At 36.6% G+C, this 19,048-nt stretch overlaps 1 protein-coding gene across 1 annotated transcript in view; it reads left to right on the top strand.

Annotated features, from left to right (window-relative positions):
- The first annotated feature begins 2,709 nt into the window (after positions 1-2,709).
- COL4A4 (collagen type IV alpha 4 chain) overlaps positions 2,710-19,048 on the top strand; it is a 70,516-nt gene continuing 54,177 nt past the window's right edge. The window contains exons 1-3 of the mRNA XM_082003362.1: positions 2,710-3,629; positions 6,661-6,700; positions 8,757-8,834. Coding sequence (XP_081859488.1) covers positions 3,574-3,629; positions 6,661-6,700; positions 8,757-8,834 — 174 coding nt within the window. The 5' untranslated portion in view covers positions 2,710-3,573. The remainder of the gene's footprint in view (positions 3,630-6,660; positions 6,701-8,756; positions 8,835-19,048) is intronic.

The following is a 19,048-nucleotide window of genomic DNA, read 5'->3' as shown; positions in this document are numbered from 1 at the left end:
AATTATGAAAACCGTGTGTGGAAATTTCAAAAAAAACAGTCAGCAAGCTTGAAGCAAAGATGGGAAAGAGCTAAGAAGGGAGATGCAACAGAAAGAGAGTTTTTTAAAAAGTCTTTTTCAAGCCCAGTCTTATCCCAGTACCACCTGTTTCACTGACTTTGAGCAGCTGGGCTGCTAAGTAGTGTGTCCCAACTGGATGGTAGTTGTGAAGTTAAGAAACTACAGTTAAGAAGCAGCAAGCAACGTTGCATTATGAGATTGTCATATGAAAGTGCATACGCCTTTATGTGAGTTTCTAGGACAGGTAAGTGACTTCAAAGAAGCATTGAGCTGGAACAAAGGTAAGACCAGCCACTAATGTTCTGTCTGCTGCTCATTGCTACCATAATTGATGTCATCAAAGAAAGTCTATGAAACCTTGATGCAGACTGTGTTGCTGATACTGCTGTATCATAACATCTTCAGAGAGCTACAAACTCCGAGAGATGGTCTTATCTGGCAAAACAGCAGGCCAGACCGGCTTAAGATCAGTTGTGTCAAAATGTGTACCTGCAGCTGCCTGTAGAGGTACTTTACCAAAAAAACACCAGTTCATGAACAACAGAGAGGTCAACCTCAATATTAGAAAGCAATTAAAATCTGCAACAAATTAAAGTTTGAATTTTTTCACAGTAATTGATATTTAATGCTTTTACCTTTGCTTTTTTTTCCTTGGTTCTCTATGGTAAAAAAAGGATAACAGTATTTTCTCTTTTTACAGAAAAGAAATATTTTTGTGGGAAACATTACACTTGTATAAATTTAGTATGAAGTGCAAAGTTTCATAGGACACTAAAAGAAAAAATAGGGCTTAAGGAAAAGGATGAAAAGGGTACGGCATATATCCATCATGAATGAGGCAGAAGTCCTGTGGAAAACAGCATATATGTTCTTGTACTTAAAACTACTATCTTAATCATTTTCATAGAAGAACCACATTAAAATTGAGCACATGACCCTAATTTTTATTTCCTAACTTCTGAATCCTTGACTTTGCAACTTCAGTGGCTTGTTACACATGATGTTGGTTTATTTGGATGTAATGAGAATATAGTTAGGGCTGCTGTAATTTTTTATACCTCAATAACTGTAGCTGTGTGTCTGCCTCAAACTATGGCTCAGGGCCTGTGGTCTTATTTTACCAGAGTCCTCGAGAATGAAATTGTCTTCCTTCTTGGTCCTTGTCTAGAAATGAAACATTTAGGTTATGTTTATAGTGCTACCTTTCCCCCCTCTGGCTTTGAGAATTTTATGAGGTGAGGTTTGGTGATGCTTTTATAAAACCTATTCCTTTGGTGGTACTGAGTGTGTGATGCTGTGGATATTTTATCTTCTTTCAAATGAGGTAAGTATTCTATTGAGGTACTGTTGTGATGACTACAAAATGTAGAACATGAGATCACCTTAATATATTAATCTAAATAACACTTTGTAGTCCCTATATCATTGCACTGGCTGCTGAACACTTCAAACGATAGGAAGCTTGTTCAGAGAGTGATGGGGTTTTGACAGCCATGATGAAATAGCAAGCAGAGTGGTTTAAGTCTTCCAGTCATGCATTAAGTATGATTTTAAACTGTGTCAATGAGTTGGATCAAAATGGATTTTAATTTGAAAATAAAAATACCAAATTTCAATTTCTAGTTCATCTTCAGAAGCTATTTGGATAATTAAATAATAAGATGGATAGTGGGCAACATGAACAAATTTCTGCAAAGTCTAACACTTTATGACTGGCTTGGATTTTCCATTTGAGGCAATCTGTCCTTGCAGTATTTTAGTGCTTTACGATCTTGTTTATATTATTAATTTGAAAGATCAGTGAGGTAGGAACATTATTGGAATATTATGTTACGATTAGGAGTGTTGTTATTTTTTTTTCTTTTTGTTAACAGAAGGTGAACTGGGGCACAGAAAGCGACTAAGAATTTGGCAGATGAATGGGTACTGTATAGTACATATAGGGTGTGATCTTGCAGCAGAGATTGGCTGGGCTATTTATTCATTAGTCAGTGCAGTGCTTACAAAGTCTCTTCTTCATGCTGTAAGATATGGATATACTGTGCAGACACATAGGAGTCAATGTTATTTATAAATTGGTTCTGGTTAGAAAAATGTTACACTATCTAAATAATAGAAAGCAAGACAGCAATGTTTCAGGAACTGTACACAGTTGTTTTACAAAGAAAAGAGAGCTGCTTGTTGAACAGCTATCAGAGAACAGCCAGTTTGCTGCAGGTTCACGTCCTTGCTCCCTTCTCAGTAAGTGATTGTCTTTGCTTACTCAGAAGACTTCTCCAAAGGAAGTGAACCCCTGTCAGTTCACTCTAGTCAGTTTTCAGTCTCCTCAAAATTAACCTCCCCACATTTGGAACACTACAGCACTAAAAAATAAAAGCCTGTGATAATCTGTGTGCTATCCTAGGAAAAGCCCAGCCTCTTACGCACTCAGTTTGAAAAAACCGATAGGAATCATTTGCCAGATGTGCCTTATTGCAAAGGATTACAGCTTTTTTTCTTATTTGGGGGATGTAAAAGTTTGCACAGGAGCTGGCCATTTCTCTGGATTTTTGAAGCTTGATTTTACAAAAAGGTTGGTGCAGTACATTTGCACGTAAAACTGCATATATGCTGTTGGACCTAAGTCAGAGGTCGCAGATGGACTGTGTAGTTAATTCATGCATGTAAAATTTGACTGTCTGGGACTGTAGAGGCCTCTGGTCAGTCCTGTGCTTAGGGCTTCCAGCTTCCTAAATCCTGGCAAAAGCTGTGGAAAAACTGGTCTAAAAATAAAGCTAACAAAAATCTAGGTAATGTTTCCAATTATTGTCATCTATCCATGCATATGGGTAGAACTCTTGAGCTGAAAACGCATATGACTTATGCTGCATTCAGAGTAGTCCCCTTTTGCTCAGGTGTACACACAGACACTGGTCCAGCCAGTTTGCAGAAGACACTGTCTTGAAAGTGTAGCCAATATTTTCTTGAATTTTTTTAAAGTTCATTAGGTCTTTACTGTAGACAGGCAGGTGTCACTTTTTTTTTTTTTAATGCCTTTAGCTAAAATGGTGGGTATGATAGCTTTTTAAGAAATGCAATATATATATGTATTATAATGATGCAAGATGCTCTTTGCTCATTATTTCCAACACTGAGTGAAGACTATCTCTTTTCTAGGCTGAAATCTTGTACCCTTTTTATGTTGATCGGTAACTCCATATATAGTCCCCTTGAAATAATTAGATTGCTGATAAAATAAAATGTGGCCTGAACAGGAATAATACAATGTAGTGCCAACTACAGCTGTGCAGTATCAAATATATAAATGGTTAGGACATATTTTGGTTATCTGGTAATTATTCATGTTTGTACATCAGATGTGTATTTTAATATAAACAGGTTCAGAGGGGAAAACAACAACAGTATGGAACAGTGTTCATAGACCATCCACAAACAGAAGGAAAGAGAAGACCTGCTGTTTAAAAAAAAAAAGGAAAAAAAAGTGCTGCATATACAGATCCTCAATCAGTGTGAATGGCATTAACAAAGGATTCGTTTGAACGGATTAAGTGGCTTATCACAGCTGCCTGGTGAGTTTTACAGATCACTAAATTTTGAAACAAGTCACTGAGATATATTCTTAACTATCAATTTATCAGTAATAAGAAATCACCAGTTAAATAATTTGTAGCCTGTCATAAGTTTGATAAGCCTATATGATAATTTATTGTATTTGATTTTGATTGCTGGCCTATAAGCTTATACCATTTAAATTTCAGGTAGTACACTATTTAAACAGTAGGATTCTATATAAAAATATAGGAACTATAATTCTGAGTCAATAGAATTAAGATGCAAGATATTCCTACATTCTAGTAATGAGCATATTTGGAGAAGAAAATGTAATGACCAACTCAAACCTCAATGCCTGTCCCAAAATAGTTTTGCAGATGAGGGAGAATTATTAAAAGGCACGAAGAAAACTTTTAGCGACTATGATGGAAATACCTGCTAGCAGCTGTGGAAGAAGTTCTTTCTGGAGGAGAATGTTCCTTAGGAGAAGATTAGGATCACTGTGGCCAGGAATTTTCAGACTGATGTGTGGGATCAATGATTCCATCTCTATAATACCTTCTAGGAAAAAGTCAATGCAATTTTCCTTCTTGCTTGAAGATCTTTATAAAGCTTCATGCACCAGGATTTTTAGGAATGTGAAATTGTGCTCTTCTAGCTGGGAACCTGGCCCAGCAAATGTGCCTTGCTTGAACCTGACAACCTTGCTGATAGACAGTCTTCTGCCGTGATAATATGCCTGAACTCTCTCCAGTGTCTTTTGCATGCTTTTTTGGTTTGTGCAAACCCAGGCTGCTTGTTACGCAGGTGCTCCCCAATGTAGCAGCCTTCTACCCCAGCCACCTCTCCCAGGTAGTTCTTCTTGCCTTTTTTCTGTGTTATTTGTGAATTACTTACCTCTAACGCTGATTTGAGTAGATAAGCAGCGTCTCTATGGCTTCAGGAGGCAGGGATTTTGAAATGACAGAGAACAATCTGGCAAACTCATGCCTGCCGTACATGGCTAGAAAAAGGAGAGACTGCAGCGCCGTGCATCAAGAACAGCATAATCAGATTTCCATTTCAGTTGTGCAAGGGCTTCATGAGAACTTGGCATTTTCCTAAATGAAAATTAACTCACACCTGGCCAGCGTTGATATGGGAAAAAGTATTTAGAGACTGTCTACAAGTTCAGAAGGTTAGAAGCAAAAATGGCCTTAAATTAGTAACAATCACAGCACAAACCAATGCAGTTGTCTACAAACCAGTGCTATTGTGGGCTACCTGGATGAAGTGTTGCTGTGAAGTTAAATCCTTTCTACACAAATTCACTTGATGTGGTAAAGGATGAAGTACTAGGATGCACAAAACTTCTTCACCATTTACTGGCATCTCACATTGTTTAAGCAGTCCTTTGTTTCTCATTGAGCAAGGGACAGTATGAGCTTCTGTCTTCAGTTACCACTAATTATTTTCATAAATACTTTGTTTCTGTAAAATCTGTGTATTTGAAAAACAGTTGCAGGCAATGTAGGTTGAAAAAGTATATAGATGTATACATAATGGCTAAAATATGTTAAATTTGTCTGTATTGAATTTATCAGTATATATCACTGCATATACAGGTTATATAATTTGCAGTTTGAATCTATGAATAATTAATAATCAGAGAGAGTAATCGTGGTTGTGCTGGCACAGTTCTCAATGCTCCAAAGAGTTGACCATATGAATACAAAGAAAAAAATAGACATGATCTCAATAGGACTTTGGGAAATGTACTAAATGCCTAAATATTTGCAGGGTTGGAGTAACTTTGATACAGGTTTCACTATAGCCTGGGGAATAATACACAGTAGTCTATACGTTATGGTCTTATCTAATTTATCATTTCATATAATGAGTGAGCACCTTAGTTCTTGTTAATAATAATGTTAATATTAATAATAATTAATAACAATGCTTATTTCCTGTATTGCTGCAGAAATTTTTGTTCTACTTTATCGTCTTTTTTTGCATGTGGAAATCGTAAAAGACATGATTTCTACTTTATAATCCATCACTAGCAACGGTTGGCATGGAGCTGGGCTTCCCCAGCAGCTGGTCTGGAATCGTGTGGCTATTCTGATTGCTGCTTTGCTCCCCACCTTCTCTCACTCTCTCTGAGCAAAAAAGACCAGCACCAGCTAAATCATTTTGGAGCAGATGCAGGTCACCACCATCTCTGCTCAATCTTTACTCCACGGTGTCTGTGGAGGTTCAGAAATCTGTCTGGAATGGTTTCTCTCTGGCCATTCCTAATTGTGGGATTGGAAATAAGTTACAAGGAGAAAGTTATGAGGACATTCACATGGTATTATCCATGCCTATCTGTTTGTACTCAGTCTCACAAATCCAAAAAGACAAATATATAGATGTGCTGACCATCCCTTGATTATGCATACCCCTTATAAATATACCCTTTTACTAAACAATCACCCCAAACAGGATTTAGAATCATAGAATAGTTTGGGTTGGAAGGGACCTTTAAAGGTCATCTAGTCCCTGCAATGAGCAGGGACATCTTCAACCAGATCAGGTGCTCAGAGCGCCATCCAACCTGACCTGGAATGTTTCCAGGGATGGGGCATCTGCCACCTCTCTGGGCAACCTATGCCAGGGTTTCACAACCCTCATTGTAAAAAATTTCTTCCTTTTATATGGTCTGAATGTACCCTTTTTTAGTATAAAACCATTACACCTTGTCCTGTCACTATAGGCCTTACTAAAAAGTCTGTCCCCATCTTTCTTATAAGACCCCTTTAAGTACTGGAAGGCTGCAGTAAGGTCTCCCAGAGCCTTGTCCAGGCTGAACAACCCCAACTCTCTCAGCCTGTCCTCACAGGAGAGGTGTTCCATCCCTCTGATCATTTTTGCAGCCCTCCTCTGGACCCACTTCAACAGGTCCATGTCTTTCCTGTACTGAGACTTAATCATGTCTACATATTTCTCACTTTTTGGAGGCTACATTTTTGTGAAGGTTGGATGTTGGAAGTTTAGCTCTAATTTAGCTTTCTCCTTCTTTTAAATCAGGTGGCTGCTGATTGTTTTTTCAGCACAAGAAATTGATGGGGTAAGTGGTATTGGTATTTACTTTAGACAGTTGATAGATATGATGGTATAATTCAAGCAAGTAACACTATATACACCAGAATGTTCTATAGTTCTATGGGAAAACTGTGATGTTTCTTTCAGTATTTCTGCAGTTTTCACTTCCCTTTCTGTTCCTGTTGCTCAACTTAACTGTTTTGTAATTTTCCCCTTTGGATTCTTCTAGATTCTAACTTTGGCATCTTCAGATGCTTTTGGAAAGCTGCATGTAAAAAAATCTCTCTCATGCACTAAGTCTGTCTCCTTGGCTCTCTTGTCTCAATGGCTCTACATTATAGCATGTATCAAACTCATTCTAGCTTTCAAGCTTTTCTGTATGTTAGCCTAGATTTTAAACTGGTCTCCCTGTACATTCCCATCTTTCTGAAGTCAAAATTTCATGTATAATATAGTCTCAGTATCTACTTTATTTTCCTCTCTGTACTGTCCTCCATAGTAACCTTATGTTTGCAATGCCTTCAATGAAACTTCTTTCAGGTCCATCCTCTTCATTTCTTTCAAGTATTTAAAAGCTCTTTTTTGTTGTTTTTCCCCCCAAAGTCATCCCTTTTTAGTTGAACTGTTAAAAATTGAAGTATTTTTTTAAAATAAATGTGTTCAGTTAGAACAAAGGGTAACAGCTTATGTGTAATTAGAAACTTGCATTCCACTGACATTCCAGTAGAGGCTAGTTTTTAATAACTAGGTGAGAGACTAGTTTAGTAATTTCTTGGGAAATGCAGTGTAGAAATGAGAAGCAGTCTGTGAGAGAGACCATCATACCCTCTTGTTCTGAGGTTTGGGAGTACCAGATAGTCTAAAAATACTGTAAATAGAACAGAATTTTTCCTCCTTATCTAATATTTGTCAGTGTTTTCTCCTTGAAAAATTGAAGTATGAATCTATTGTGTTCTGTTGGTTATTAGAACCAGTAACAAAACAATGTTGACCTTGATAAAAATGAAATCCACACTGAGCAAATGTTTTCATATTATCACTGTTTACTTGTTTACCTAAATTTTTTTTAAATCTTTTAAGTCCTTGTCATCTGTTTCAAAACCACTTTGATCATTTATGCAAAAATACTATGAAAAAATAATGTCACCTAGTGGACATTCCAGCCATCTAAGTGAGTTGATAAATGCATTTAGAGTGCATAATTGATTTATCTTTAATACTACACTTTGAGAAATAGAAAATAATAATAAAATCATGTTCGCTTACCACGTAATAAATCTACTGAATTTACATCTTGTTGTGTTTTAGTTTCCTTGAGTACGCTTTTTTTCCTCCCTGCAATTTGATGAAACAAAGTAGTCACTTCTTTGCTATTAAGATGACAATGATGTGTTTTGTTTTAATGCAAGAAATGAGTAAATTAATGGTAGGCAATGCATAATTACATCATGCACATACTTCTTTTTTCATTTAATAGGCAAGGACTAAATACAAGGCTTTGTTGCTGGAGTGGGCTTGTTGCTCTTCAGCCAGTTTTGCCTTTTATCATTTAATCATAGTTAAACAATCTCCTAAAGTAATGTGATGGATTACAAATCTCACATTATTACAAATTAAATACTGACTCTGTTAAAATATTTCTAGATGCAGCCTATTTCCTTAGTTGTATTTAGCTGTAATATTCAGCATTACTTAACATAACTTGCAGGTAATGCCTTTCACCTTCTACAGCAACAGTAATAAGCTTTTCCTTATTGCTTCTACTTTACCAGCATGTTTATGCTGATGAGAGGTCCAAGAAGGTTAGGAGGATTTCAAATGTAGTATTGATGTGTGTATTCTGTTAAACAAGCATTGGAAAAGGTTCATATGTGTCAAGCTGAAGATCAACACAATATTCTGATGTTTGCTGCTATGCCAGGTTTCTTCATCAGCAGTAAATTGCCCTGTGGGTATGCAAGTGTAGCCAAATCTTTTGCCTGAAAAATCATCTAATTGGATGGTATGTCCAGCTGACAATATTTGATGAAGTGGTTGTTGTCTGTTGTGTATTAATAAATCCATAAACTTTTAATTTTTAGGGAGGATATGCATATATTGACCCATGTGGGGGACAGGATTGTTCAGTTTGTCGGTGCTTTCCAGAAAAAGGATCAAGAGTAAGTCATGATTAGAACTAATGATAATTACTGTTGTAAATACTGTTCATTTTGTGCACATTGATGTTCTGTAAAATCAATATGGTTGACATAAATCAATAAATCAATATTCAGACATAAACAAGTCTGAATATAGCAAACTAGCATAATTCTCTCACTGGTATGAAGTACAGCTATCATCGAAGGAAGTTAAGATTGTTTGTAAACCCGTTTGCTTGTAAATTAGGTTGCTAATAATCATGGTGCCTTTTTTGTGTTAAGGATTCTTTGAGATCAATCTAGTAGTTAGACAAAGGTCATTCTTAATATAAAGTTTAGAAATCTATGTACCTTTTCCACTAAGAGGTTGGTTAAAAGAGAATGTCTATGCCATTTACTAGTTTTATGAGATAGGTGTTTCTTATTTGGGTTAGGCGATTCTGGAAAAGGTTGCAGACTTTTTATTTTACTAGCTTAATGCACCAAGTACAAAAAACCCAACTGAATTGTCTTTGCCTTACATATAATTGTAGAACATTGAATGAAGTCAAGGCATTTTCATATTGCACACTAAAATTAGTAACTGTGCATATTGCTATTTGTTAATTGAAATATGGTCCAGTGATGACTGGTTTGTTATCTTGGCTGTTCTTTCTCAAAATACATATCTGTATAGTGATAGCAAACAATTTAAACATTATATGAGGAAAGGACTAATTTAGATACATGCCCTGATTAGTAGAAAACTGAAAAATCGTCAGTTAGTGATGGAAATTGTTTTCTTTCAAACTACTCATGTTAAAATTTAGGGTTAGATATCTTGAACATAGCAGATCAGTTTTTAGAAGAGCTGCATGCCTTATTTGTTTGTGTACAACCTGAGTCGCCACAAAAGCAAGACCCACCTTTTCCTTCCTGTGCTTCTGCATTTAACTGCATGCTTTGCTGTGTCATGATCACTGCCCTGGTGTCCTTGGATCCTATCCTAATCCTCCAGGATTATGTCTATATGAAAGTCCCCCATGCTGTAGGATTTTCATAATAGGGGCCTAGGATGCGTCTATCTCTATAACACTGTGTTAACAAAAGGGCATCCCGGGAAAACTATTTTGACTAGCAGCATTGCAGTGTCTCTCAGTGCTACTGAATAGACTGTTTTGGATACCAAAAACCTGGTCTGAAGTGCCATTTAAAAACAACTGACTTTGAAACTAGAGGAAATTTCCCTGATTCTGGTTCTCAGTAGCCGGGAAGTTCTGAATTACATGCTTATAACCAGTCAATAAGAAATACTGCAGTCATTATGGCTCTTTCCTAAGCTGTCCGTCCCACCACAGGTAAACTGAACTATGATTCATGCATTTGCAGTTAGTTTTCTAAATACTTCCAAGGATTGGGACCTAAGTGCCAAATGGAAGTGTAATAAACATTTCAAAATAAATTCAATGTTATTATGCAAATGTAAGTCTGGGAATTGTATCATTTTCTGAAATAGCTCTGAAATACATATGCACACTGATGGATAAAGTCTCTCTACTGTAATATGAATTTGTATTTAATGCAGTCATTTCTATTAATCAATATGCAATCAACAGAAGTACTTATCAGACCCTACATGAAATATGGCTTAACTAAACACCACTTCAGATAGATTGTTGCAAATATTTTCTATACTAATGTATGGTGATGAATTATTTTCTATAGGATTACTTAATCTTTTTTTCATCCTACAATCTTGTTGATTTCTAAACTTTGCTGTGTTCTGCCTTTACACTCTGACACACTAACTTTGCTTTCCTAGCTTTTGTGGAGACTACCCATAACAAAATAAAAGATTTGTTTATCTTATTTTTAGCTTCCTAGAATGCAAAACATCTGCTTTATCTACTTTTCTGTCTGAATCCTGCTCCCAGGCTGGTTCCTCAGAGTTTTGTGTCTTCCTCAATCCTGTCTTTAAGGTGCAAGAAATAAATGATCATTGAAAGCCTCTGGCATTGTACAGTATGCAAGCCTAAAATTTCAGAAGTGTACAGTTTATTAAATAATCCTTGTCTGTAAGGAAGTTGAGATAAGGGCAACAGTATAAATTTGGTTTGCCTAGCACGGTATTTTTTCCTTTTCTACTCTTTAGCACAGGCTAGCTGTCAAAATTAAAGATGAGCTGGTGCCCTCAGCAAACATTTGCTGAAAGCACAAAGATTCTAGAAGATTCATATACTTGCTGGCAAAAGGCAATGGAACAATAATCTCATCCAGACCAGCTGGAAAGTCAACCTTATAGCATCCCCCAAAGTTAACAAGTATTCAGCTCTGTTAAATCAACTGCCGTATCAGGGCCTTCTGCAAAGGCTGAATGAGAAAGGCAGCATCTGGGCGAGCTGCATCAGTATATGTATTGAGTTACCCTGATATACGTAGACCAGTCCACCTATTTTGTATTTTTATTTTTTGTTTATTTTTTAATCTCTTTTACCACAAGGAGTCAGATGTAGAGTACTCCCTTCATGAGCTTCCATTGAACATGGTAATCCAAGACTTACAGGGGAGCAAGGGCAAATTGTCTCATTATTGTAACGCTAAGGTATCATCTATGTTAGAAACACACAAGGTCAGACCTATTATGAATTGATTAAACATGTTATTCAAACTCTTCCAAGAACTGCAACCAAAGCCTTTATTAGAGTAGCTGGAACATGACCATTCATATGTTATCTTGAATCTTTGTTGTTGGCTGAATACTTCCAAATAGAGTTCCAGTTTCAATGGAAAGTTTCTGTTAACTTTTATCTCCCCTAAAAAGTGCACTGGGGGTGAAGCTACTTAGCAAAGTGCATTATTTGTAATACACCTGGTGGAATGCATAGGAATTATTATCCATAAGAAAGATGCTCATTGTATCATAATGAAGACTTTTTGCTCTATAGATGTCATAGGTCCCACTTACAAGTGATAGTTTGACATCTGAATAAGAATCTGAGCAGTTTGTTTTGCACATTGCTAATGGTGACTTCCCTACATCCTTTTCCATACGCTAATGAAAAGGAGATTTTTAGAGAAGTCAGAATATCTATCTGCTGATAAAACAGCACTGGTATAATTTCAAAGTTAAGGTATGCCTATCTGATAAGGGTTTCACTTTGTCAGCAGACTGTAAGAAAATATTGTTCCTAGTTCCATTTGAGGGATTTTTATTGACATATAAACCACTATGATGGGTATTTGATGACATTGCCATTTTACAGATTTTAGAATGTTACCTTCCTTTTTAGACTTTCAGTGGAAGCATTGCCCACTGGAAATTTAGCTAGCAAAGTGATCAAACAGGTTATTTCTATGTTCAGAGCAGACTTATAGTCAATCTGTGACAAAGATTTCTACTAAAATTAAGATAGAACAAAAGTTTTAGAGCTCATATAAATCAGCTTTGTTTATTTGTAATTACCAGTGACAAGTGTGTTCACGTTTTGTAAAACTAAAAACGTTGTAAGCTGCATATGACATAACTGTAGCCCTTATCCTTAACGTCTCTCCACTAAAATAGTAAAAAACTAGGGTAATAAGAGAATAGACACCTAAAATTAAACTCCTAAATAATATTTATGTTTATGAGTTAAGTAGAATGGCTGTCAGGAGTGTGGTATACTCTGAAGTTTCCATAGGAAAGCAGGACCTCAAATCTTGACCCGCTGTTTTTGGCATAATGACCTTTCTTTCTATTAATTTTTTTGAATGCAGTTTAAGTACGATTAGTTAAAGCTGCAGTTACCAGGACAGTGCAAGAAAGCTGTATGGCTGACTGTGAATGCAATGGGAATTAAGACTTTGCCGTCTAATTGCCCATTTGAAAATTTTTAAAATGTCAACATAGAAAGCATTCTTCATTGTAACTGGACAAGATAATCGAGGTTTTATCTAGAGAAAAGGTGACCATGGGAGGAAGAAAAGGAAACTACCATGGCCATACTTGAATGTATTGAAATCAGGCAAGCTGGAAGAAAACTAGAAGCAAATAGCTGAACTTTTATTTAATATTTACATAAAAACAGTATACTTAGGCATTAGTTGCTATATGGGGCTTTAGAAGAGCTTGCGTACCTGTTGGTTTTTTATTTCTCTCAGCCTTAGATAACTGTGCTATAAACAGATTTTCACTACTATTCATTAGCAAGAAACCACTGTCTGAAAAACATTCTGGTCACTACTCCTAGTACTATATCCCATTCTGATACCATTACAGTTGTCCACATCACAATGAAAGTTCGACTTCTGTTTAATTGGGATTACAACCTTGTTGGAATTCATTTTACATTATACTACTTATCTCTTCATCTCATGTCACAACTCAGAAGGACTCTTTCTTTCATAGGACCATTAAACTGAGATATTAAACTCTTTGCACATACTGTGTGCTACTGTACATATTCATTTAAGAACTACAGAACAGATAAATGAGCAGAGAAAGTAATTAGTGAAAGTATATACACCAGTAAGCATTCTACATGATTCTTGGTGCCAGCCCGGAAAAACTGAGACCTTTTCCTGCCTCTTCTTTCCCAGTCAAGATGTGTGGTCTTCCAGGAGGCAGTAGCAGTCCACGTTTTTAATCAGAGGCAAACAGATTTTTCAGATTCCTCTAATTTTAGATTTTTTTCCACATCTTCCTCTTTGGTCTCCCATAAAGTCTGTGATTTTAATTTTCTATTGATACGTCCAACAGACAGTGAAACCTTTCCTCCATTTCCCCCTCTTCCTCTAACTTGGGAAGTTGTTTCCTTGACTCCTGCAGTGTTATATCAGAGGCCTCCAAAAATGCTGGCTGCTCTAACAGAATTTAGATAAAAAAATGTTTGTAGTTAGCACTGACCGATTGTAAACCTGTCCTGTGCCGACCCCGCAGTTTGATCCCATTCAATTCCTTTGGCTTTGTTTATAGAGTTAAGCAGATTTAGAAAGCAAGCGTCTATTCATGACCCAACCTGATCTAGCTTCTATGAGATCATGTGAAATGCCTGGAGCAAAGTGAATAATAAATATAACTCAGCAAGACTGATGCTTGTTCTTTTGCAGATGAAGCGAGTGGCCTAATTTCATACTAGTGTAGGAGAGAACCTAGGAAACAGAAATGTAAGAGGGAGGTGTCACATTTTCTGGCATATGAGGTGTAAGGAGTAAGCATTCACAAGAGATATTAAGTCAGTTGGTTGTCACAGGTAAGTTAGTCATCTGATACATACTTCAGGGCAGTGGGGCAAGAATGGTGAAATTTAACTCCGTAGTAGGTCTGTCTTCTGGCATCACTTCTTTTGTAACATCTCCCTAACAGATCTTGTAAGTTGTCACATCTCCCTAGTAGATCCTGTGGGTAAACTGAGTCCAACTTACAGCACAGTGTAAACACATTTAAGATTCACTAACTGGAAAACTGCAAATTCTGTCTGTTTTGTGGAGTAAGAGGCATTTCTTATGTCACACTTTTTTGCATGACAGTATGCAATGGCAGTCTGTCATGCACATGGTATATATGCAGCACTTGTATTTGAATTTTCAAGCTGCACACTCAGGAAATGAATATGTAAAATCCACCTATTTGATCTCAAATACATAGTTTGAATGCTTAGTTGAATCCACTATCAGAGATGTATATACACTAGCATCTCAGGAAACCCAAATGTCTCCCACTATTTACCTCATACTTGTTGATTATTTTTCCCAGTTACTAGCTGTGATACAGTTGTAAAATACAAGATCCCTGAGACCAGTTATACATTTCTGTAGTATTTCTATTGCATTTCACTTCTGGTTGCTGAGAACCATAGAAAAACAGACCTAGAGAAATGAGACCTGTAGATCTATATCTGAAGCAGACCATACTTTTTTTTTATAACTGAGCAGAGCAGTAGGCAGTTCTCTGGCTCCAGAAGTTAGGATTTGAACTGGTAGGGAATGGAGCCTGCTTAACAGAATGTGGAATAGGAACAGGATCACTCTGTTCTCCTCACTGTAAGGTCTCTTTGAGGCTGTTCTTCATATACAATGTCCAGCTACGGCATCAGAATTTTTCATATTAGACATGTTTCCAAATTTTTCAGAAGTTTTGATCTTGTTAAATTAATCCCTCCTTTCATTCCTGAGCATCTTTCTTTCCTTAATACTTTTTCTTCCCCTGTCCCACCATACTAAAAATAGTGGTTTTGTCAGTTGCTGCAGATTGGTAAGCTTTTCCACATCAGGCAAGACAAAACTCTACAAAATCATTATTTTTCATAATTTGAATCAACCAAAATTGCCAATCAGTGACTTGTTTCAATAAAATGAATCAGAGCAAAAGTTAATTTTATTAGCTAATCTGATGTTAATTATTTGTGGTCTAAAATGCTCTATTTGCAGCTGTCTGCTTTCAACCATTAACAGTGTTTCTTAAGAGTTTCAGTGCCAAATTACCTCTTGTTCAGTGTTTGTTTAACACAATAGTGACACCCACTGGCTTATTGGGTACTTTTTTTTCATGGTTGCACAGGGTTAAAACACAAAACAAAGTACACCATGAAAAATGTTTTCAGCGCTTCACTGTCATTTGTTGTGCTTCAGTAAAGTATCTCTGTGAATACTAAGCTGCATCATCAGGTGCTATGTTCCTGTAGCACATTGGATCATTGAAAAATGTGGTAAGAGAGCACAGAATTTAACAGTAGTTTGCAGCATGATCCAGATGCTGAGAAAAGTCAAGGACTAGGAGTTACTATTGCATTTAATTGGCTCAAAATCTGACTAGAAAAAAGAAGTTACGTAAAAGTGAAAAGTAATTTTGCGATCTGCTGTTTCTGAACAAGCTGAGAATAAAGTACATGCCATATACTAGTCTAACCCTCACTCACTGTTTAACCCACAGACACAGGAAAATTCATTCTATTAAAGACGAGTGGATTTAATGCCAAATTTTGTGCTTTCACAGACTATCTCATCTTGATAAAGTTAACATTTTGCTTTATTCTGGAGCTTTGACTTACAGTGAAAATGGTTTTGGTCCCAGTCCTACACAGTTACAGTGGAGGAATGGAAACTTCCCAGAATGGACACCCCTACAAGCCCTGGAAGCTGTGGCTTTGCTGTGTAATAGAGCTGCTCTTGCAAAAGAGAGGACATGGGCGGAGCGCAGAGTACAGTAGTACCTCATTAAGCAAATTACAAAAGAAAACATCTGCCTGCAAATGCCTTCGTGTGCACTCCTCTCTTGCCCCCAAACTGCTCTACTTTCTTCCCTTTCTCTGTCCTGCTCCTGGTAAAATGAGAAAGTCTGGTTACACGCCAGAGTCCAGTGCAGAACAAAAAGGGGCACTATATTCTTTGCCTACAGTCTGATTCTGTGGAGTTGCTGGGCATTTTCATTTTTGTTCATGTGAACAGAAAGTAAATGCATTTCATGCATCACTGGTACATTCATAGCCTTTAACAAAGGGTACTGTCCAAATTGAAGGCAGTAACTGGACTTATTTTGACTTTATTGATACTGAGAAGGAAGACAGAATTCACTCTAATAGCATGAACCAGTTTTTTTGATTTCCAGTTAAGACTCCTTTAAAACATTGTGCTTTCATACAATTAAGTGTTCAGGGCACTCTCAAAAACAGGTACTCCTTCAGTGTCCTGGGCAACCAAAAAAGGTAATCCCAAATAACCTTGGCCATTGCCTTTTCCAAACAGTATTAAATACTTTGCTGCATGATTCTGAAATACTTGCAGTCTTAGTGTTAGGAAGCATAGTTAATTAAAAAAAATATAGTCTTGTTTTGCCAAAAGTCAGTTTCTTACTGTAGGTCAAGCCCAGGATATGCTAAAATAACAGACCATAGTCTTGGCATGGGTAGTTCCTGACCTAGACAATTAACAAGGCATTGAAATCCTACAGGAATTTATTGGCATCAGATGGCAGAGCAGGCATAATATTCTGTTCATTTTAACTGAGCTAATTTGTCATTTCCACATGAGCATGACTACCTTCATCCTCTTTGTTTGTACAGCTGTCCTGAGACTGTAATGCTGTGGTAGTCACATTGGATGAGCACAAATAATAGATGTGATAATAGATGTTATGACATGGTATCAGTTTGGACTTAACAAAGCTCCCAGTCATTATCAGACTTTGAGCTGAAAGAAAGAGAGACAATCCACCGGCTTCACATGGCATGCTAAAGTTGTATCAGCTGTCAAACCTACTGTAAATTCTGGATTCAGTGACTCTGTTTTATGACTTCACTGCCTCCTACTGAAGACATAAACTGTGGAGTTAATTAAATTCACAGGGTAGCAACTAACGAAGACATTTTATCAGCCTAAAGGACTACGTGTCCTGGAAGTGTTTATTGGTTAATTACCATGGATAATTACCATAGAATTCATACAGTGTCTCATTTTTTTCTAAGTACTATAAAAATCATGTTTCTTCAACTGTCAAAGGATATAACCTGATTTGAAAATTTTCTCTTTCAATTCTTGAATGCATATACACTATATGAATTAAAAACATTAAAGTTGCTGCAGAAACTTGTCGACAAAGTGCATTGTTAAGACAAAGGCATTAAAGCATTAGTGAGAAATATCTTATGCCTTTTTTTTTTCCTGCTGATGACTGTTGCATTTTGCATAGTAACAGCTAGTTCAGTGTACTAAAAAAAGTACTGCTTCCAGTAGGGTGAATGGTTCAAACAATTGTATTTTCCTATATTATTAGTCTCATTCATTTCACTTTTCTTATACTCAAAATTATGCTTTAAAATGTTTGTTCAGGTTTTTTTAATCAAATATTTAAAGGGTGTAATAGCTGCTTTAAGAGTACTTCAATGAATAAATTCAGTTTTACAATAGAGGATGTGCAAGGCACTGCCAACAGACAGGCCACAATTGTTCATGCAAGCAAATACTCAAACACCCAGAATCCTGACTGTCCATTCATTGTTAACAAGGTTGCAGAATCAGCAGATTTGAATACTAGTAGCCCTTAATTTGCGTAATATTTTACACTGCTCAAATTGTACTATCAAGAATATTGTAAGTGTTGCTGAAGACAACATGCTGATTCTGCCCCGGAATTTTTGCCAGTGACTTCACTGGAAGCAAGACTGACATTTAAGTGAGAGGAGCCAGTAAAGACAAATGGAACGTGAGTTGTATAAGGATGCTTTTTCAGGTAGTCCTTATTTGTAAGTGTAGGACTTCTTTTCCTAGCCTCTGGACTAAATTTGTGTTCATAGCTTCAGGGCCAGTGGTGATCCAGTCCTGCTGCCAGTATAGCAGAAGCCTATAGTATGTTCCTATTCCAAGCATGTGGTTAAGTTACTTTCTTAATACTTTTTTTTTGCTGACTTGTTTGGAAGATGCATACCATACATTTCTTCACTTCATGTCCAACTGTCAAATCACACTGATTTTATTGACATATTTTAAAAGACAAGAAGAGAATAAATAAAAAGAAGTTTAGGTCCCTGCTTGCAATTCACAAGATAAGATTTTGTTCAGACAGATTCAGTCTGTTTAAATGGTTACACTGAGAAACAAGCAATTCAGTTCTGTTGCAGCAACGTAATTCAACTCCTGAAGCTAACATATCTGCTTACAATCACCTTTGATTTCTGTCATTTTGTTTTCCTCCAATCCATTCATAGAAATAAACGTGTGGTCTGTCATTTCTGTGAATGGAGGTTGTACTGAAATATCCTTTACTGCCCTCAAGTGGTCTTAGAGCCATATGCTTTTCTTGGGGATGCATGGGGCTCCATTTTGCTCTCTTTTAATAATGTGGTATAGTTGCTTGATGGATTCCGAAACGAAAACCAAAACACTTTTCAGTTGGGAAATAAAACAATTTATAGCTAAACAAAGATAATGATACAGAATTAAAAAGATAAGAGAAGTAAAGACCTGTAAATATATAGATTTTGTAGGGTGAAAGTGTAGACAGCTTACATGGGAAGTCTGACTGGTTTATTCAGCACTTTGAATCAATGAGTTAATGGTTGTTTTGGCAGCACGGAACAAAAACTGCAACAAATCCAAAACAACTCCACACCAATGCTATAGACTGAAAAATCCAGTTAGAATGGGAAGTATTTTTACTTCAGGAGAACATATATTACCTTTGAAAAGTTAGTAGAAATACGTGGAGATGGTCTGTATGGTACTATAGGTACCGATACTCAATTTAGAGCTATTTATAGATAAATGACATTCCACAACCTCCC

The sequence above is a fragment of the Phaethon aethereus genome, assembly GCF_964289735.1.
Source record: "Phaethon aethereus genome assembly, chromosome: 9".
NCBI lineage: Eukaryota > Metazoa > Chordata > Aves > Phaethontiformes > Phaethontidae > Phaethon > Phaethon aethereus.
Note: the sequence above shows the minus strand (reverse complement) of the source record. Positions and strands in the feature narration are given on the sequence as shown.